Source organism: Athene noctua, chromosome 11 (genome assembly GCF_965140245.1).
Source record: "Athene noctua chromosome 11, bAthNoc1.hap1.1, whole genome shotgun sequence".
In the NCBI taxonomy this organism is placed as follows: domain Eukaryota; kingdom Metazoa; phylum Chordata; class Aves; order Strigiformes; family Strigidae; genus Athene; species Athene noctua.
Genome location: NC_134047.1, coordinates 13,489,054 through 13,510,826, shown reverse-complemented (window position 1 = coordinate 13,510,826; position 21,773 = coordinate 13,489,054). Strand labels below are relative to the sequence as shown.

At 49.4% G+C, this 21,773-nt stretch overlaps 2 protein-coding genes across 2 annotated transcripts in view; both read left to right on the top strand.

Moving 5' to 3' along the window:
- Nucleotides 1-4,488, top strand: part of ENOX2 (ecto-NOX disulfide-thiol exchanger 2) — a 52,216-nt gene extending 47,728 nt beyond the window's left edge. Inside the window, exon 15 of the mRNA XM_074915105.1 lies at nt 1,214-4,488. Within this exon, the coding sequence (XP_074771206.1) occupies nt 1,214-1,345 (132 nt within the window). The 3' untranslated portion in view covers nt 1,346-4,488. The remainder of the gene's footprint in view (nt 1-1,213) is intronic.
- Nucleotides 4,489-7,360: 2,872 nt separating this feature from the next.
- Nucleotides 7,361-21,766, top strand: ARHGAP36 (Rho GTPase activating protein 36). The gene is made up of 11 exons (XM_074915146.1): nt 7,361-7,468; nt 10,489-10,645; nt 13,544-13,606; nt 14,864-15,120; nt 16,111-16,306; nt 16,674-16,729; nt 17,221-17,371; nt 17,918-18,066; nt 18,741-18,911; nt 20,071-20,168; nt 21,169-21,766. Exons 1-11 carry the CDS (start codon nt 7,427-7,429, stop codon nt 21,305-21,307), a joined length of 1,479 nt encoding a protein of 492 aa, XP_074771247.1. The 5' UTR covers nt 7,361-7,426; the 3' UTR covers nt 21,308-21,766.
- The last annotated feature ends 7 nt before the right edge of the window (nt 21,767-21,773 follow it).

Genomic DNA, 21,773 nt, shown 5'->3' with positions numbered 1-21,773 from the left:
TGTCAAAGCAGTCACAAATACACAGCAGAAGCAATCTTGAATTCTTGTGACTATAACAAGTAAGGTTTTAATTTTTCTGCTGCCATCAGAAAACCATTGCAGGCAATTGAGTATAAGGTGGACACGGGCTTTGAACTCTCTATGTCCTGAATCTGTTGATTTGCAACATCTTAACATTTTTTTCACCTGATGAACTTTAATTGTATCTAGTAAATGCTTGAGCAGTCAGATTTACAGGCCTGCCTGCTTATGTGTGATTGACTTTTGATGCAGATTGAATAGCTGATGTGTGACTGGGTAGAGATGCTGGCAGGTACATGCCCTGCTTCACACCCATGAAAACACTACAGAGGCTTTAGTTTCAGTTCTTGCAGGGCACAGCATTGAGAAGACACATAACTTTTCCAGAAACACATAACTTTGCCAGAAAACACATAACAATCGCTGTGTTACAGAGGCTTAAAAAGCCACTGCAGTGAGTGCTTCCTGAAGAAAGGTGCCACCAGTCATCTTGAAAGGCATCAAGGTGACATCCCTGGGGCTGTGCCAGTGCTCTGGTCTGGTTAGGGGCAGGAACTGGGTGGATTATTCTCCACTGTGGGTCACTACCTGAAACAAGATGCTGGCTTCAGAAGCCTTTGGTCTGACCCACTCTAGCAAATTTCTCCACTTTACACATTTATGTTTCTTTTCTACAGTTGTATAACCTCCAGATCTTGTATCTTAGCTCTATTTAATCAACTCCTGTGCTGTTAGGGACACAGTAGCTGCACTGTAGATGAATGAATTCTTGTGACCATTCAGTATGTGAATATAAATTCCCTGTCTCTGGTTTCTACACCCAGTAACTGAGAGCTCTGTTCTAACAGCAGAAGTGAAAGTGCTCAGTGTTCAGTTACTTAAATGCTTGGGAGTTTTTAATCCATTATCTTGCATTTCACAGTGGGAAAAATTAGGACAGTCCTTTTACCCTTAGTTCTAGTGTTTGTTATATCTGCAGCCGTCTCACCCCAAAGTGTGACAGTAATACAACTCATGCTGTCCCAAGATTACCACCATGAGTATTTGGACAAGGTGTCTAGGGAAAGCCTAGGTGTACATTTACACATTTAGCAACTAAATGTGTTTCAGCTTGAATATCACCAATCATCACAGGGCTTCCGTAACCAAAAGCATCTTCATTTTTAGTTACTTTTTCCTTCTGTTTTCACAGATTTGCACGGCAGAAGTGGAAGTTCTCATGACTCGACTCCAGAACACGTTCAGGCAGGAGCTGAGTGGGGTTGGGGCCAGCCTAGAGAAAAGGTGGAAGTTTTGTGGCTTTGATGGATTGAAAATGACTTGAGCTTTGACTTAATGCTGAAAACAGCAGCAGGATTATGTACACCAAGAAAACCTGGGATGCCTCTTACCTCTGTTCTTGATGATTATCTTGCACGCATCATGGACTTGGGTGGGATAATATTAAGTGGGATAATATATAAGTCCAGAGCAGCACTGGAAGAAACTTCAAGTTCTGTAGCTGCTTTGATCAGTTATTTGTTAATGGGCAAGTGCTGTTCAATATATTTTGTGAAAAAAGGTCATGTCTGATATTTTTAAGCACAACGTTGTTGACTATGTTTTGCCAATGTTGTATGTGGTTTGTGTGCCCAAATTTCTCATTTCTTTTTACTGGTAGGAACAGCCATAGACTGTCCTCTAAAGCCACAAAAAAAGAGGCATTTTCTGGTTTCTAGAACCACTGAAAGGGGAGGGGGGAATAGGGCATTTTTTTAGACATTTCTATGATTAAAAGCTGAGGTATGTTTAAACAGAAGATTTAGATGGCTCAGAGTTCTCGAGCCAAACAATTGGTTCTTTTTCATGCTGTTTTCTCTAATAATGGTTGAACAGTTAAGGTGAAGGCAGTGTCTCTAGGAGCTGTGATTCTGGCAGTGCCGCTGGTTATCTGTGCATTGCAGAGTCAGCCTGTAAATAATTTTTTACGTGTGAAGGGTATTTAATTTTCTATTGATCTGGGTGGAGCAGAGAGCCTACATCAGATGTCTGTTTTAGTAATAGCTTACCAACCATGTTTCTCCACCCACTTGGCTTTGGAGACCAAGCTTCTAGAAGTGCTACAAGCAGCACAGACTTTTTTCCTGATGCTTTCCAAAGCCTGTTCCTCATGCTCTTAGTGAATGTTAGACTCCTCCCCAACCCTCTGCCGAAGGTTAGTAAGATGTAAGGTAAAATACCTCGGCCCATCAATGCAGCCCATCCCAATCCCTTGTAGAACTTTCCTACCCTCAAGCAGATCAACACTGCCATCCAGCCTGGTGTCATCTGCAAATTTCTGAGGATGCACTTGATCCCCTTGTCCAGATCATTGGTAATGATATTAAACAGAACTGGCCCCAGTACTGAGCCCTGGGGTCACTACTTGTCCCTGGCGGCCCACGGGATTGCCAAGCTCCAAACAGTCAAAACTCTTCTTGACATACAGGGCTACTCACTGCCTCTCCTTCCTTGCTTAGCCCTTCTGAAGAGTTATAGCCACTCATTGCAGCACTCCAGTTGTGCGAGTCATCCTACCAGGTTTTCATGAGGGCAACTGTGTCATAGTTTTCCAGCTGCACCATGGCTTCCAGCTCCTCCTCTTTGTTGCCCATGCTGCATGCATTGGTGTAGAGGCCCTTGTTGGGTTATTTGATCCCATTACCTTTTCTGGGGAAAAAGCCCTAATTCCTATGTGATTGTTCTCAGGTGCTTCCATGGATTTTAACACATCAACAACCCTTGTGTCTTTGCTACTGCATGGATCTCCATCCCCTACCCCCACTGAGATGGCTGAGGTGCTGCCCGCATTAGTACAGGGACATTTCAAATGTGCTCCAGTGTACTCAGCACAAAGCGGAGCAGATGGAAGGACCTCGCTAGTCTGCTGTCCTTCAGAGTGGTGTGCCACCCCCAGGCTTATCTCTAGTGAGCCTGGTTTTATCCCTTTCCCTCTTCAAATCTAGTTCAAAGCTCTTTCACTGACCCCTGCTAACTTCTGTGTAAAGATCCTTTTTCTCTTTTGAGACAGGCATACCCCATCTGTTGCCAGCAGGCCTGGTGTTGTGTAGATCAACCTATTATCAAAAACCCCAACATTCTGCTGGTGGCACTGGGCTTAGAGTCAGGTACTGATCTGCTGGCTCTTCCTGTTTCTCTCCTCATCATTCTCTGCAATTGGAAGGATAAAGATCACTACTTGTGCTCCTGATCCCTTAACCAGTCGTCCCAAGGCCCTGAAGTCTCTCTTGTTTGCCCTCAGACTTCTTGTTGCAACTTCACCACTGCCTACCTGAAAAATTAATAATGGATAATGATCTGAGGGCCATGACAGGGTGGGGAGTTTTCTCTTCACGTCTTTAACCTGGGCCCAAGGGAGGCAGCAGACTTCTCTGATAAGTGGGTCTGGTCTATTGGGCCTTCTGTTCACCTCAGAAGGGAATCTCCTATGACAATGACGCATCTTATTGTCTTTGTGGAAGCAGTTTTGACACAAGATGTAAGCTGACTTAACCTTGATGACTCCTCCAACCTAGATGACCCATAGTCCTTGTTATTGTTTGGTTCCACTTGCAGAGCCCTGTACCCATACTGCCAGGGTACGTGGGAAGATGAGGTGGTCACGGAGGAGATGTGCCTGCTGTGCCAGGCAGGAACTTCTCACTGTCACCCCGATCCCTTGAGTCACTGCATTCTGCCAGGCAGAGAGAGAACAGGGTAGTCTGTGTTCAGCAGAGACCTCTCCTTAGGAAAATCAGGAAAAAACAGATAAGCAGGGCACAGTGGCTGGATTTAACCTAAAATGTAGAAGCTACTGCAGCAGAAGGACTTGTTAGGCTCTAGTCCAGAGTGTTGGCTGCAGAGTGGGATTTGTGATTTGGACAGCACGAGACCCATCCTGTGAGAGCTGGTGTGGCTGGGGGAGCTCCTCTGAGGTGTGGCTGAGACTGTTTCTGCAGTTTCATGGTGGACCAGGCAGGTTGTTCTGTGGGGCAGTGGGAGGGAGTGGAGCTGGGACCTACGGAGCGATGGCTCTGTGCTGTAGAAGCAAGCAAGGGCCAGATGAGTCCTGGGTCCTGCTTCTTCCCCTCTCCAGGCTTTCTTTACCAAGGCCCTTCCAGAGGGACTGAGGTTTCCCTGAAACCTTGTGTGCTCTTTGCCACCAGGAGAAATCTGTCCTGCAGATGGGCTCCCTGGAGAGTGAGGAGGCGAGTGGGATGCCGCTGCAGGTACCAGACCCTCTGGGAATGGCTGCCTCCTGTGCTTGGGTGCAGGCAGCAGGCACAGGTGAAGGGAACCTCTCTGTTGGGACTGGGCTGCCTGCGCTCCTTGCTCCTGACACTGAAGGCTTGCTACACTGGAAGCAGATGGAAACACTTCTAAAGAAATGCTCTGAATCATTGTGTCACTGCAGGTGAATGTTGTATTTTTAAGGAATAAACATTTTTTATGGGCAAATCTTAATGGGCTGCTTTCTTTTTCTCACCTATCTTCCATTGCCTGCTGCAGGAAAGGAGGTGCTCCATCCCAAATCTTCTGCTAACATGGAGCTTCACTGTAGTTGTAGTAAGTTTCGAGAGCGTTCACAAGTGTTGGGCCAGCAAGTGGTTAGTGGCAACTGGCTACAAAATGCTCTCTGCTTCCTCTCCAGCCTCTTCTGATGTATTACTCAACGGGCAGCAAACTCAAGGTGCATGACTGCCTCCCTCCTTCTTCAAAGCAGATAGGGTTTACTGATCATGGCAGTGTTTAGGGAGGACATCTGGTGCAGCAACAGCAGTTTACACTTGGTGACAAAGATGGGCAATAGGCAATGCACAGAGAAAATGGGAACTTGACAGCCTTCACAAAGGTGCAAGAGCCTGCAAAGGGTGTTCCTGCATAACAGCTGCACATTTTGGAGGAAGCTGCAAGCTTGGCTGCAGCCTTTCAAAATGGAGTTGTGGGGAAGGAAGCAAGTCAGCTGGTGGCAACCGGTGCCTGCTGGATCAGGAGATGCCGAGATCCCTTGGGCAGCAGGCAGGGGCAGAGCTGGCTCCCAGACAAACAGGAGGTGTCTCGTTTAAAAGGAAACCTGCGGATAGTCCAGACCCTCCTGAAGAAAGATGCTGTGGAGATCTGAGAGCTGGTCCTGGGATGGGATGTGCCATGGCGTGGGCATCCGAGCGCTAGCAGAACATGGTGAGGGACTGCAGTGCCCTGGAGGGCAGGAGTCAGATGTCACCTCGCACTCATCAGTGAGCACGTCTGAGTGCCCTGGGGTTTGTATTACTGTATGGAAGCTGGTGCTGGTGATCCCATGGGGAACAGGAGGGCCACCAGTGAGTGGACATCCCAGTCAGGACTCTTCCCAGTGCTCCTGGCACCAGGACAGCAGCTCCAGCTGTCAAGGGACAGCCAAGTCGTTGGGGGGCCTGGGGAGCCTTTACTGAGAGGAAAGCTACCCAGTTAACATCAGCAGCAGTGAGACAGGTCCTAGATGAGGCCTCATCCCAGTGCTGTGACCTGGTGTGCATCTTGGTGGGCGAGCCTGGAGCAAAGACAGGGGCTGAAGATGTTTCCCTCGTGTTGGGCCTGGGAGCAGAGATGGTCCTTCAGTAAACCTCATGCTGGCAGTCGCCCTCCTCTGCACTGCAGGCAGACCCCTGCAGAGGAGCCATGGGATGGACTCCTGGGGCTCTGCACCATGTCCTCGGCTCAGCTTCTCCCTCACTGTGACCAAGGCTGCAGCAGGACTGGGCAGAGCTGGGGTATGGCTCCGCCTGGGGGACACGCTGTTGCACCTCAATCATCACCATGTCACGGACCAGAAGCCTGGCTGCAGTCACCGAGGTGCTCGTGGGTGTGTTAATGTGCAAGGAGGTGCCAGTTTTGGGTGTTAATACTCACATCGTGCTGGTTGCTGTAGATTGGTAAGGTTCTCTGGGGTCTGTAACCTGCCACGTACAATATGTAGTAGCAGATGCTGGCTGTATGTCTGTCCTGTCGGGTCTGTGAGCTCCTCAACACCAGAGCTCTGCAGGGGACCCCTCAGACCCATCGTGGATGCAGAGGGCAGCCACCTGCCCAGCCCAGCCTGCCCCTGCCTGACTGCTCTGGAGACGTGGTCATTGAGAACGTGCTGAGATGGAGCAGTTGAGAGATCTGCATGGAGAGCCAAGGTGAAAACCATCCATTGACCCTCATTGACCAACACCCAGGCAGCAAATTGCCCTTTCAGGTTTCATCTGCCAGAACACCTGACGCCTCGTTAAGTGTCCTGGTTACTGATAGATAAGAGTGGGGAAAGCACAGGGACAGAGGAGATAGATTGAGCAACGATCGATCCCCTGCCAAGGCACAAACACTGTCAGGCGTGGGAAGTGCTGTTCCTTCCCATGTAACCCTGCCCTCTCTCTCCACACAATGTTTCTGGCTCTCATTTCTCTTGGCAGAAAATATACTTTCTCATCACCCCTCTCCTCCCCTTGGTTGTGTTCAGCTGCTGCAGCTTCTCTCCATCACTTCTCCACTTCTCCTCCCACCAGCAGGCAAAGAAGGTTCCCCCACCCGCTCTACGAGACATGGTGGAGATGCTGCTTCAAAATCTGTTGTCTTGAAGGAAGAGAAGGGAGCCCAGGCTGCCACTGGTCATGCTGCAAGAAGGAAACAAGGAAGGTAAATGCCAGCACTTCATTCCAGCTGGGAAGAGAGTAACTTTGCTACTGAAAATGGGGAAAGAACTGCAGCTCCTTGAGAACAGAAGGGGTGGCTGAGCTGAGCTATTCCCATGAGATTTTCTTAAATAAGCCCTAACCCTAAAAATAAGCAGGGGAGGTCACTGCAGAGAGGAAGTGTCATGTTAACGCTCCCATTTTATTTCTGTTTTCAAGTTAGTAAGATTCCTTCTATGGCATCCCCCTCTGAAGAGCGATTTGTGGTACTCTGGCTTTTGTCCTCACTCCGCGCTGGCATGTTCCTCCTTGCGGGGAGTGGCAGTGCCCCCCCAGGCTGGAGCGAGCTCTCCTGCCAACCCCTGCCTGCCCCGCTGCCGTGCGGGGCTCTGGAGGGCATCACCCACCTCGGGGCAGGGACACCCACCCAGCGCTGAAGTTGTGGGTGATGGTCCCCATCTAGCTGTCTCCCATCAGCATAGATACATGCTTGTGCAAGAAGTAAAGCCAGTTTTTTTAGGGTTAACAGTTGAAATGAATTTATCAGAAAGCTAGTGATGATGGCATTTTATAGGGCTATTCTCCTCACAATTACTGTAGGGACAGATAAGCAGCTGCTTGTCCCGACTTCTTCCTGCTTTCCTCCTTCTGCTCCCTCTCCTAATCAGGTTTCCTCCTCCTTGCCCCAAGGCAGCCGCAACCACCGTGACTCTGACTCCATCCCTCCCCTGTGAATGTGGGCTCTGCCCGGAGCTGTGAGCTTCTCCTGCAGAAAGGTAATTTCCTTCAGTGTGTCTGTCTCAGGGACTTGTCTGTCCATTAACAGCATCTGCTGGCAGCAGACCTGGTCCTGTCTTGCCGGGAGGCTCCTGCTCAGGCATCGCTTCTGCTCGTCTCTCGTTTCTGGTGGCAGAAACACACTGCTGACAAGTGGAGATGTTCTTGCCTGTCAAAGCCAACATTTTATTAGTGCCCCCTTCTCCCACCCAGGCTATGCTGGGGGAGCTCGTGTCCCAGGATCTCTGTTTGCAACGCTTGGTAAGACCAGTTCTTTATTTTACTTCAAGACTGACCTCTTACATGCAGCCCTATTGAGACAGTAAATAAAATAGGTTTCTAAAGGGCTGCTTCTTCTTTCCACAGAACTTTTTTTTTCTTGCAGGGTGAAAGTTATAAAAAGCCACATATTGCATTTAAGGCTGATTGCTGGGCTTGCACTGAGAGGGAGCACGTGGAGGGGCAGAAAGCTGAGGGGCAGCCAAAGCAAGCTATGGAGCCTAAAGAACAGCTCCTTGATAATGTTTAATAATTTAATAACAAAAAAGCCCCTTTTCAAGAAAGACATGAATACCTCCATGGGCTGTGCCTCACCTGAAATTTAACTGGGTATTGGGGCTCTCTGGCCCCTTTGCTAATGCACCTTCTGTGCTCCAAACTCTGGGCAGGGGTCAGTGCTACATCTGTCTGCCTGCAGAATGAGGATTGCAACAGCTTTTCCTCGGTGATTTACCCCTGAATCCAGTATATGAGACAGTCGTGGTCACCTGGGCAGCCCAGTTTTAATTGTCCCGAGGTGTTGAGCTGTGCCAGGTGGCTGGGCTATGCTGCATCTCGCGTTTGTCACCACACCCATGCTGAGGCACATATTTTTTGTATTAAGCATCAAATGTTTCAAGAATATTTTTGCTTTTAGCTGAATTCCCTTTTTGGTGTGCCCTTCTAGGGAGCTTATGACAACTCTTCCATTTATTTTTTTTTTAAATTATGTAACTTTCTAAATATCTTTAGAAACTGAAAACCTGGCCTAAAGAAACATTGCCCCAGACAACAGCTGTCCCCAGGCACAGGGGATGGAGGTGTGCAGCTGGTGCTGTGCTGAGGCTGATACTAGAGCCTGAGCAGGCTGCCTTGTCACACTCCAGGGTGTTCTCACCCTTATCACTGGCTCTAGGAGATTTTCAGGTATTTATGTTTTTCATTACTGCCTTAAAGCTGTCTTTGGGAAGGCTCGTTTCATAGCCTGTACTCTGACCACATCTTTTCTATGCGCATGCTGACAACCTTGCTCCTTTCCTCTGTTTACTGCTGCATTTTGCTCTTTGGACCATGGCTGGGCTCACTGGGTGCTGGGGAGGTGTCACGGGGTGTGGCAGGCTGGGGGCACCCACATCAGTGCATGGCGAGGAGATGGGAGCCAGTGCAGGTCCCTGCGTGGCCTCTCCAGGAGGCTGCAAACAACCGGGAGATGTGGGAGAGGGGATGGGGTGTTCAGCATTTGGCTGTGATCCATGTGGGGCTGTGGGCTGCGTCCTGGCTGGCGGAGGGTAAAGATATTGGTGAAGCTTTGGCAGTGCTGGCTGGTGCTGGAAGTGTCCAGTTTACAAGAGGTGAAGTTCAGTGTTAAGTATTAAATTAAGAAATAAACCAATTTAAAATGGGGGGAAAAGGCAGAAAAGAAGATCTAGTGAGTAAAAGGGGGCTGTAGGTCTTTAGTGGGATGTGTGCTGCTTTTTAGGTTTTAGAAATTTTTTATGACTAAAAAAAACCCAAAACCCCAAAGCTTTTTTCACCCACCCTGGACAGAAGCTACACCCACCTTTCTGTAGAGGGGGAAGCATCCATCTAGCCTCTCCCCACCCAATGCAGCAGTAGGAGGAGAGAGGGAGCAGCAGCCTCGCATCCCCACATGGAACAGCCACCCTAAGCCAGCGAGTCAGAGCCACACAAGTTGCTCTCAGGAGGTCACCCCTCTTCAGTTACTACTCATACCTCAGATCCAGCATGTGGTGGGATGTGGGTGAAGGAGGGCTGTATGTCTGCACAGCATCCTCCAAAGACCAGTCTGAGACTGGTATCTCGTGCCAAGCCCTTTCCACCCAGAGCTCATGGTTTTGCTTGCATTGAGCTGCAGTCAGGGGCTGGCCGGGAGCACTGTTCATCTGATTTGTAAGAAGATGGGCTGCTGGGACCTCTTAACATCATGTCAAAAGTTTCAGGCCCCCTTACTTGTTGGAGATCATTGGAGGGCAGGGGCGAAGCAAGGCAGATGACGGGGAGCAGCTGAGAAATGCTCAGGCTGCCATAGCAGCCAGGAGGAGCTTTTCGTTAGGTGCCACTTTTTAGGGGGAACGAAAGGGCAAAGAAAGTCTAAGTCTGGATGTATCCAGAGTTGGTTCCAATGTAGCTGCCAATACCTGCAGCTGAGGTTTAGGTCTATGGGCACAACATGGGACACACTGGGATGGAGCCCCTGACTCTGTGTGTTTGTTGTTTGCTGAGCAGCTCTCAGGTAGGAAGAGAAGTGTGTTAGATAAGGTGTCAGCCCAGGCAGGGTGAAGTGCTGCTTACTGCAGTTTCCCTTGCACAAGTGTCTGTTGTGCTTTGGAACACATTGTGCCTTTTAGGTTTGGTAAGGAGATGGTCAGACTTGCCTCCTTCCTGACTTCAGTCCCTCCTCTGGCTAGCCAGGATGTGCCCCGTCTTGTGTACGTTAGCCTGATGCTGTTGGGCTTCATATGAAAACAGATGGCAGCTAGAATTGGCCAGGGAGCTCTCCGAGTTCCCTCATGTGCTCCCTGATGCCTCCAAGGTCTTTGCTTGGAAGGTCAAAGTGAGATGGTGTGGCTGGGGCACCTACAGATCAGCTGGCTCTTTGGAGAGCTGAAAGGGGGACAAGTGTCTCCTGCATTGCAGAGACACCCTGCAGCATTTTCAACAGCTTCTGTCCTAAAGCAGGTGTCTCTGTGATGTGCTCCTGACTCTTATTTTTGTATATATACATATATATGTTTTTCAGAGGACCTTTATCTCAGCTCTTCTGCCAGGACAAAGCACCAAAATGCAGCCTGTGCCTCTGCACAGCCTTTCGGAGTTGGAAAGAGCAAGTCTGCAAGAGATTGCTCTCTACCAGCTGCAGGAGAAGCTGCTTGTTGGAGATCTCAGCCTGGCTAAAGGTAGAGGATGGGAGAGGACGGCACCTGCTGAGGGAGGGCTGAGGTCTGAGTCATTATTGCTGCTCATCCCCATGCTTGCACTTCGTAACACGGGATGATGTTTATGGAAGCACATTTGTGGCACATTTTGGTGCATTTTATTTTTTGTTCCCTGCTTTGGTCTGAGCCTCAAAGGCCTAATCAGTCTTTTGAGGAGGATTTGTGTGTCCATAGGAGTGTGAGAATATGACCTTGCCTGTTGTCTGCCTCTGATCCCCCTAATCCAGACCAGATGGAATATGACTTGGCAAGGTCTCCCACTGAGACTATCTTAATGCCATTGGGATGGGACAAGCTTTGCTTTTTGGGATGATGTCCAGCACAGAGTCCTGATGCTGGGATGGGGCTTGTGCAAGGCTAGAGATGTGCTACTGAAATTAATGGGCAGATAAATACAGAAGCTCCACAGGGCCTGAGCTCCCCTGTCCTGGCCTACAGAGACATACGTAGCTCTCTGCATCCCCTGACATCTACACATCTAACCAAGCACGCGCTGTGAGTTGGGGATCAGCTGACTCCTTCTGAATTTACTTGTTACTCAAGGGTGGAAAGACCACCCTGAAGTGCCTCCTCTGCCCTGGTCTGTATTTTGGCATCCCAGTAGGACAGGAGATGCCTACAGCTCACCAGCCCTGGGGTTGCGTGGTACCAGCAGTACAGGTGCAGAGGGAGCTTGGGGGTCCCCAGCCCCACTGCCTGCTCACAGCAGGGCTGTCACGAGCACCAGCACAGGGCAGCTGGGGCTGGCACTTCCAAAGGATGGAGCCCCCCACATCTTTGGGGACCTGTCCCAGGGAAGGAGTATTTCCTAATGCTCAACTTCATACTGGACAGCAAGTACTACTTGGGATGACATCCAAGTTTCATATCCTGTCTTAACTAATATTTGGAAGATTTCATGCAGTGAAATGCCTTCAAGAAGACTAAAAGAGAGAAAACTCCCTTCTCATTCCCAGAAATTCCAGTTGCCCCAGGGCTGCAGCACCAGCCATCACAGACTGCCTTTAAGTCCCTGGGGGTCTCCAACCACAAATATCCTGGTTCTTTTTTTTTATTTTGAGCTGTTGTGACCCCATTTTCAGTGATACCCTGCAGCAGTAGCTTCTTTAGGGAACAGTTCAGTGGAAAAATAAAAAAAATTCCTTCCTTGCTGTTAAGTGTGCTGCATCTTGTCTGATGGGCTCCTCTCTTCCTGTGGGATAAGTGCAGGGGACTGCAAAGTCCTGATCTCATCCTTGTGTGTATTTTCAATGTCACTCTCATGTTCATGTGGTTTTTGAAGGAAGCAGCTGCTGTTGGGGAATCCCTCCTTCCTTTTGTCCATCTTTGTATACTTTAGATTTCTACCTGCTAATTGTTCTTTTTGTAGTTAGTTGACTGGGAGTCAATGTGAGATGCCGAGGATTAGCTATGAAACTATTGCACATGCAATATAATTGTCCTATCTCAGCGTTTTAAAGGGAAGTTCACAATGTTGGCAATGCCTGAATTTGGGCTGCACGGTCTCTATTTGGGTCCATCCACCTGTCTGTACTTGCTCCCCAGCACTACCCACATGAAATTCCTGCCATCGCACAGGCAGGATGTTATTATTTCCCTCGGGGAAAAGGGGTTCAGCACCTCTTTTAACCCTTGTATCTCCAGATACCTAGACAATGAGGATCATGGGGTGTGCATCCCCTTGTGAACCATCCTTCGGGGCAGACTTCAGCTTTGATACCTTCTGGGATGCTCTTTTCCTTCCAAGAGTCCTTACCTCATTCAATCCCAACAAACTTCTGCAGCATCTCAGACCTTACAGCAAACAGCCTCTTTCAGGATGACTTTCCTGAGCTACAGAGCAAACACGTCATGGGCACTACATCTCATTTTTGCTAAGTCTGCAAGAACAAGTCTGTGATTTGAACAGGAGATAACCAGGAAAGATAAAATCTTTGAAGGATGCACAGCATCAAGCTTGCTGTAATGCATCTCGGTGAAAATAAGTTGTCCTTATCTCCTAGGTTTGTCATGGATCATACGCGTTACTCTGTCATGGAGGTACTCACTCAGGCTTTCTGGGCAGGGGGATTCTGGTAGTTTCTTTAGTCTCTGCTGCCTCATGGTTTGTTTCCCTTAGGAACATCTGTGCAGCTTTAGAACTGGAGAGTTATGCTGATGCTCCACCTCAGCACATTGAGTCACCCCTCCTAACTCTATGCTGAAACAGTGGAGTTTTGCTGGCCCTTTGTTTCCTTAGCTGGGTGGTTTTTGTCTCCAGGTTGTTCTTCATCTGGTCATTTGACTGAAACAATACATATGGTGCTGCAGAATAATTAATGTAGGCTACTCTTTTACACACATGTTGTTCATACCAACTTTCATAACTTTCTTCTAAATCTCACAAGATAACCCAAACAAATATATAAATTGTTTCTAGGAAGATAACCTTTCAGGAATAAGGAGCACAAGCCAGAACAGGGTGATGTATTCTGGAAGGATTTAGGGTGGGCAGTGAATGAATTTTCAGTTCCCTGCTGCTGACTGCTGTCCCTGGAAGTGCAATGTGGGGAGGGCTTAAGAGCAAGGCTTGCCTCTCTAGGACCAGTATGTGGTATGTGTTTTGTCTAACCTGATTTGTGTGTGCTCTGTAAAACATTCACAGAAGCTTTTCTGGGGCCATATTCCTTTTTCCAGTGTCAATACTAGACCTCTGAGCATGAATTAGAGTAGAGTCATTAAGTAATTGCTAGGGCATCATCATTAATACAGAGTCATGTATAACATGGATACAGAATTTAAGGGTGACCAGAACAGTTTTAAGCTACAGCCTTTGGACAGCTGAAGTTTGTTTGGTTTGTTTTTTTTTTCTCCTTATAGTTGGACCTAAAGGCAGTAAATCCATCCGCCAGAAACTGGAGAGCTTTTCAAAGGAGAAGAAAGGTGAGCAGCCTCCCTTTTACCCAGGTTTTTGTCCCTGCTCTCAATTAGAATTGGTGATTTTTGGCCCAAATTCAGCAAGGTACTTTGTCCCATGTTATTTTGCTGTTCTCCAGAGTGGGGGGTAACAATACATACACAAGCATGAGAGAGTCTGGGAGGGATGCATATGTGTGTGGATGAAATATGTGTGTACATGAACATGCATTTTTAAAGATATACACACATTAATAATTCTGTTTTGCCACTGGTCTCACTGCTTCAAGTTATTTTTTATTGTCCCTTGAAAGATGTCAGTCACAAACCTGGGGAAACGAGAAGTGTAGAGCGGAGCCAGCTGGGAGTGAGCACTTACTAATTTTCTTCATACCAGTACAAAGTCTGCTCAAGGAAATTTTTGAGCAGCAGTCTGTTATTTTAATAAATGGATCTGTGGCTTGTACTCCAGTTGCAAAACCTCTTGGCTCAGGGTAGTGTGGAGGCTGGAAATAAGGAGGGCTCTCCTTGCATCTGCAAGGAGGTATAGAAGGGGGAAAGTTATTTGGGGAAAGTGCCATTAATACCAAGACTGTTCTTGAACAGACATAGCTGATGCAAACACTGTAGAAAAATTGAAGTTATAATTTAGTAAGAATCTATAAAATATTTCTGGTGATTTATGAAGTCTCCACTTCATGGATGCTATGGCATCTTTATGAGGCGGAAAGTTCAGGAGAAATTGGGAGAGGCTGTAACAAACATGTTGATGGAGACCAGTTTTCCTGCTGTCTTCCCGGCTTCCCTGCGTCTCCTTCCTCTTCCTCCAGCATGCCATCTCCCATGCCGTGCCCTCCTCACTCGGCTCCCTGGCTGCCCTTCACACTGAGTCCTACCACACAATGCCCCAGAGCTTTCCAGAGGCGTCATCTTCCCTTTAGCTTTGCCCAGGGTCCTTGGGCGTGCTCCTTCCACCCACCGCAGGCACCCCGGGCTCCTGGGGAGCTGGAGGGGACAGTGTGCAAGCGCACTGATAGTTACAAGCTGACATCCTGGATTCAAGACACAGATCTCCTTGTCATGTATTGAATTGGTTTTATATGTTGTTCTCTTCACTCTGCTGCTGGTGGTTACCTTTACAGTATCCTGGTATTCCCTTCTGTTGGTTAATTATTTTATCCAGGCATGAACATGTGCCCCTGGCAGCTGGCCTGTGCTACTGCAGCTCCCTCTCATTTTTTCCTGCTAGTGATACTTTTCCATTTCTCCCATGTTTTTCCCTAGACTGCTCTCCTCAGACTTTTGGGATCCCACTCTTCCAAGTTATTGCCAATGATCGTGCCTACAAGCAACTGCAGGAAGAGGTGAAGAAGAGCCGCCGGCTCTGCCTGGAGGTGGAAGCAACAGTGACGAGATTTCAGGCTCAGAGGCAGAAGAGGTCCCCAGTGGGCGGGAGCTGTGGCCTGGTACCCCATGGAGTCTTCCTGGAGGAGCCGTTTTCCCCAACTTTTCTCAACAACAGCTCCCGGAGCCAGCGAAGGGTATGATTACAAAAACGGGCTGCACTGTGACGGTGCTGCAGGTTGGGGGAGGCTCTCACTTCAGCAATAAATATGGTTTCCCAGGGTCTTTTTTAAAAGAATGTGAGTTATTTGTGCTGCATGCTGGCTTGGTCTCAGTGTGTCCTCAGGGAAATAGGATGCCTCTACTTCCCCCAAGAGATGGACTGTGAGGCGTGGGACACTCTTTACTAGCTCAGCTCCTATGGAGCCAAAGTTACCAGAAGGACATGGCCAAGCAGCCAAAGGTAGATAGCGATAGGAGATTCATCCTTGGTGGTGTGGATTTTTCTGCTCTTCTGTTGCATCACGTCTTGGAGACTGGGCCTCTCACTTGAGAAATTCCCACCAGAAGCTGTGTCTGTTGATGGTGGGTCATGTTGTCTCCCTGGCCGCGCAGCAGGGAGAGACCAACCCCTCGCTGCTGCGGGGACATCAGCTGCACTGCTGAACTGCTCTGCTTGCAGTGTGGGCTACCCTTGTGCCAAAGGGCACGACGATGGTGTTGCAGGTCAGCCTTGGCCACCTTCTTTGCTTTAGTCTTGTTTCCTATGAGGGGAGGTGGGTATTAGGCTGGGTTTGGTTTGCCTTATCTCTTTGGAGTAGAAATCCACACTTGCTAAGTGTCTGTAACCCCTGGTGTAAAGCAGCTCCAATACAAGTAACTAAATTCAGTATATTGCACAGTCAAAGGTGCAAGGTTTGGGGATGTTTCTTCTTTCCCCATGTTTGCATGCGGTGTCGGGTCTGCCCCAGCAGGAAGACTGTGTTTAGAAACACCTCACGCTAGGAGCAGTGCACATGAATGAATGCATGGGAGATAAACGGTGTCTGTGGTTCTCTTGCAACCCCAGACAGGCTCTGTAGACCTCTGTGTTCCCCACAAACTTCTGAGGTCACAGCAATGACAGTGTACTGGGACCTTGTGGGGTAGTTTCTGCTACCCTGCAAATCGCCTCTGCTCCATCTCAGGGGGCAATGTCCGTGGACTCCATCACTGACCTGAGTGACAACACTTCCAAGCTGCTGGAGGCCCTGCAGTTGTCACACCCTCACGAACTGGATCCATGGAGAACCTTGGGCAAGAAAAAGATGTTGAGCCTCAATCCCATCACCTGGCAGGTCCCCCGGATTGTGGAGAGATGTTGCAAACACATTGAAACACACGGTAAATACGCATGTCTCTCCAGCCAGGTGGTCTGTCCCACAGTAGGTTGGTAAAACCCATCATATGTGGTGGGCTGGGGCAGTGTGGTCTGGCTGTTCCCCAAGATGGGAGGAAGGAGCTGATTCCTGGGGCAGGGCATGCTCCCAAAAAGCTGCTCAGGGAGAGTCCTCTGGGCTGGGTGTAGCATCCCAGAAAATCTTATGGCTCCAAACCCTTTCTTTTTAACCCCACTGCCAAGAGTGGGAAGGACGTGCTGCCTTACCTGCAGTGCAAGAGAACCGCTTCCATGATGTTGAGGTGCTCCAAGGACTAGTTGGGGTGGCAGGGGGCTGTGGGAGTGCAGAGCACTAACCTGTCTGTCTCCCAGGTCTCCAAACGGTGGGCATCTTCCGGGTTGGGAGCTCCAAGAAAAGAGTTCAGCAGGTAAAGTGAGACATTTACGGCTTCCTCTGTAGCAGTGTCATATCCAAAGGACAGGTGCTTGTATGTGTGGGGAAAGAATAAAGCAGACACTGACATGGAGAGGTCTAAAATATCACAGGCACATGCTGGGTCACAGACAACCTGTAACCTGCAGCTGGGTCCTTCTCCCAGACATGGAGAACAGGCTTCATCTCTCCCAGCTGCCTTCAGAAGATGAGCCACCATCCCCTGGATGGCACTTCAGAGCCACTCTGGGCTCCCTTCACCAGCCAGCAGCTCCTTCTGGCCCCATGGCCCATCCTCTGGGCAGCAGCAGGCTCCTGGGCTCTGGCATGCCTTCTTTGGGGGTGCCCTGGATCAGGGGGACATTGGGAGTAGCCAACCCTCCTGTCCTGCCATTGCAGTAGCTCTGTACAGGGGCAGTTCCTGACAGCATGACTCATATAAAGAATTGACTTACTTTTATTCTTCTCCTTTCTTCTATCTTTAAGCTGAGGGAAGAGTTTGACCGAGGACTGGATGTTTTCTTGGATGAGCATCAAAGCGTTCATGATGTGGCTGCCCTGCTCAAAGAGTTTCTTCGGGACATGCCGGATTCACTGATCCCCAGAGAGCTTTATGCAGCCTTCCTCAGCACCAACTGTGAGTACCCAGAATGCAGAGACTCACTCTGCACAGGCCACATTTGGTTTTGTAAGGAAAAAAAAGATGCTTTTCTTCCTGTGCAATTACCTGGTTGAGCACCAGGTCACAGCACAGTTCAGCATGCTGCAGAGGAGCTCAGCCCAGCAGTTTGTGTGGCCTGCAAAGGTGTCTTTGCACATTCTCTGCCCAGGTCTCCCTCCCCTCCGTATTTCGAGTGACTGAGTTTTTAAGCAGTCTCCACAGCTTCCAGCATCACTCTTTCTTGGTCTCCTTCACCATCTCTTTGCTTCCTTTTTACCATCCTTCTCTCCAAATCCAAGACCTTGAATCCCTGCTTCTACATCAAAAACAAGCAGCTGCACACCAAAGGGCTCGCTCTCAGTCTGTGCCGTGTCAGGGAGCAAGGCAGGGCACATGCAGCGGGGAGCAGAGGTGTGCAGGGTTTTAGGGGGATGTATGAGTCAACCTCTGCCCTCAAGCTCAGGTATGTGAGTGCCTAGCGGGCTGGGAACTGCACTAACGAACGGGCTGCTCTCTGCCTAGCCATGGAGGGTCCGGCACAGCTGGCTGCCCTCCAGCTGCTGCTCTTCCTGCTGCCGCCCTGCCACAGTGACACGCTGCACAGGCTCCTGCGGTTCCTCAGCGAGGTGGCCCGGCACGCCGAGAGCTCCTGGGGCCCTGATGGCCAGGAGGTAAGGCTGGCCCAAGTGGGTCCACTGCGTGAAGAGGGGGTTGCTCAAACTTTGTTGGTCATGGGTTAAAACCAAGCAGAGGTTCTTGCGAGCCCAGGTGAAACCAAACTGTTGATAAATCCCCCTGTCCATGGCAGGTCTGGGTTGCTCTCAGTCCAGCTAAGTGATTTTCTGGGTTGCGGTAACCCAAGAGAAACCTTGTTGTCTGTCCATAGGCAGCGCAAGGGGCATTTTTTGTGAACTAATTCTGGTTTTCCACCTCCATCTTTCATGAAGGACTTACGATCGTGCATTGAGGTTGATTTTGGTTTCTCTGGACCATTTGAGCACCAAGTCTCTCTGTGATTTGAAGAGACTGACTTTGTCTCATACTGTAAGATGATATAGAAATACTGATTTTTACCTTTTTGGTAGGGGTTGTGAAAGTAAGGTAGATGGGAATGGAGGCCCTGATGCAAGGAGTGGGTGAGCATGTGCGCCGGCACCATAAACCCTTTATGCTGGCCTAGTTTGGAAAATTCTACCAGCTTGGAAAGGACTAAACTGGACCCAGATCAACACCCTGGCCTCACTCAGCAGATTGTGTTCCTGCCTTGGAGTGGGTGAGGCTATCCTGGGACATCTCATGCCAATGCGTATATCATCTGCAGTTTCCTTTTTTGCTTGCTTGCTAGATTCCTGGGAATAAAATGACAGTTTCAAACTTGGCCACGATCTTTGGTCCCAACATCCTTCAGAAAGAGAAGCCTGGGGAGAAAGATGCTGGTGCCATGAACTTTGAAGATAGCAGTGCCATCATACTGGTGCTCCAGAGGTTGATTGAGCACTACCAGACCTTGTTCATGGTAGGTAAGGCTTTCTCAGGGCAGCTTTTCTAGACCTTTCCTTCCTCTCTGAACCCTTCTAATGGCAGCAGAAGGAAGGATGGATTCGCAGCCACATTTTAGCAACAGGTAACTCAAGTCATCTCATGAAAATGTGTTTCATTCCTCGTGGCAGGTGTCAATATTAATTTGGGATGGTTTGTTACTGGCATCGTGAAGGCAGAGCTCAAGGTCATGCCATGAACCGGTCCTGTCTTTTCTGTTGCTTTCCACACCAGTGATGTCTGACTGAGCTTGTTTGGGATGGGAAACAACTGGCCAAAACCCACTGCAGAAGTGGTACAAATTCTCCCCTAAAGTCTGAGTAAGGGGGGAAAGCAGAGGAAGAAATGGGATACTAGAAGAAGGAAGGACCTAGAAGGTAATAGCTTGGGGTAGAGGTGCCACAGCCTCAGGCAGATGTGGGGAGAGCTAGTGAGGGTAGTGAAGGATGGGGTTGATTCAGTTCTACTCTTCAGTGGATGATTTGGACCATCAGCATGAGACAGGGAGTGCTTATCCTCTCCTAGGGGATGCATCAACCTGGAGTTCCCAAAAGCATCTTTTAGAGTCACATACAGGTTTGTAGACCAACCAGATCAGGGCTCACTTCAAAGCTAGATCAGGGCTGTGTTCAGCTGGGGTCTACTTCATTTCCAAGGATGGAAAGCTCGTACCTCTCCGGGTTCTGTCCAGACCTGTAGGTGGGTGCCATCCAGTCACATAGCTGCTCCCCTGGGGGACAGCCCAGTGGAGGCTGGGCAGCTGTTCTGAAACCCTGTCAGAAACCCCCTGGATCAGCAAGAGCATACACTGAGCAGTCCTTCTGGCCCTGGTTTTAGGAGAGGACCTGGGAAATTCCTGAGAAATACCAGAAATGTCCATTTCCTACAGGTCTGTGTGACATTTCAGATCACTAAAAAGCCCTGTCAGGTGTGCAGGGCGCCAAAGGACTGGGGTTAGTGTGGGGAAAGCAGGGGCTGAGATCCTGCTCAGACCCCGGGAGGTGTGTGGGATGTGACACCAACACAGTGAGTCTGTATTGACCTGGAGTCCTTTTGCTGTCCTTGGCTGCCTCTGCTCGTTTTCCTCCAGAGAGGAGGAGATGCCATGTGCAAGTGTGTGTGTATATCCTTCCCAGGTCTCTCCAGAAATGCAACTTGACATCCTAAGGAGGCTATTTCAGACAGATCCCGATGTCATCGACTACCTTTTGCGCAGGAAGTTCAACACCATGCTGTAAGTCCCGGCGAGGCGCAGTGCTGCTGGAGGGCACCTCACTGCATGGGGACAGAGCTTTCCTGCAGCAACACTCACCGTGCTGCTGGCAAGTGACTGACAAATCCTGCTGATCTTCCTGCCCATCTTTGCTGTTCCTTCCACCACTTTCAGTCATGAACTCCCCAGCTAAAATCCTTCACTTTCTGTGCTAACGCCTGGCAGCTGAAACATCCCAGCTTTTCTGTCCCCTGGAGCTCCCTATTCTCCTTTTTATCTCCCCAGCCCATGACATGCTCTTTCCTTTACCCAGATCTGCCCTGCAGCAGAACTTCTTTACAGCACACACCTTTCTGTGTGCGAACCTACACAGCTCTTGTCCTGCTGCACCCTAGACCACTCTGCTGCTTCAGCCTGTCAGGCCCGCACACCGATGCCTGCTCCATTTTCAGCTCCATCACTAGCCTCCTCCAAATTTTCTTCACCCTTGGTGGTGTCTGCATTTCTGTGCATTTTTTTTTCCTGTCCTGTGTGCGCATGTGTCTGTGAGTGTGACTGCCAGCTATGTCTGTACATCTGCTTTTTGACTGCAAGATAGGATGGTCCCACAGAGGCTCAGAGTTTGAGCTCATGCCCTTCCTTGTGATTAAAGAAGGTGGGGTAAAAGGGCCTTGTGTCCCATGATTTTGGCCCACAATCATGGCACATAACACAGGAGGTATTTTGCTCCCCTGTGATCTGAAGCAGGGCATGCTCCACAGCCTTCAGTCTCCTTGTAGAGCTGGTGGCTTCTTCAGCAAACATGGACTGTCCTGTGTGAAATGGTTTCTCCCAACCACAGACCTTACGAGTCATCTCTGCTACTGTTCCTTGTCTGTCTTCACGTTCCTTTCGGGACTGTCCAGAGAGACGGCAAGTCTTTGGGGATCACTTCTAGAGGCTGTTTAGGTGTGGAGTTGGCAATAGAAGCAGTTTGCAAATAACCTATCTTTTTTGGGTTTGTTTTTTTTAACTTTCTTAGGAGGACAGAGAGTGAGGATTCAACAGAGGAGCACGCTCCATCCCCTCAGCCAGGTCAGACCCACACCCTGGAGAGCAGCTCCTTCTCATCAGAGTTGTACAGCAGCGTCTCATTCCTAAACCTGGACTTTGGCATCTAGCAAGCCTGGCCCAGGCCCTATGCACTGCCTTCTGTGGACAAAACTGGGCAACCTTTCCCCAGCAAAAATAAGTCTTCTATCCCACTTCGGAGGAGTGGAGCAGTGAAAGGAGCATGACTGTCTGTGGGAGCCTCTTTGGTACCAGCAGACGTGCCAGGTGGTTGTGGCGCGGCCAAACCCACAGCAGCAGAGGCGGTTGCAGGCTGCCAGCAGCAGAGCTTTCCACATGTGGGTTTGTTGCTAGATGACAACCAAGCAACCTGTGTGCTTGTGTGGTGGCTGCGTGTGTGTGCATGGTTGTGTAGGCAGTGGTGTGCAAAGGGCAGTGGGAGCAAGCCCAAGAGCCACCGGCATGCTTGCAGGCCTGAAGTGCTGCCTCTGCCATCTACCACTTCGTGGGAGTTTGAGGCGGGAGATTTCTGTCCCCAGAGCTGTGCAAGAGCTGTCGGCTCAGGTCTAAACCAGA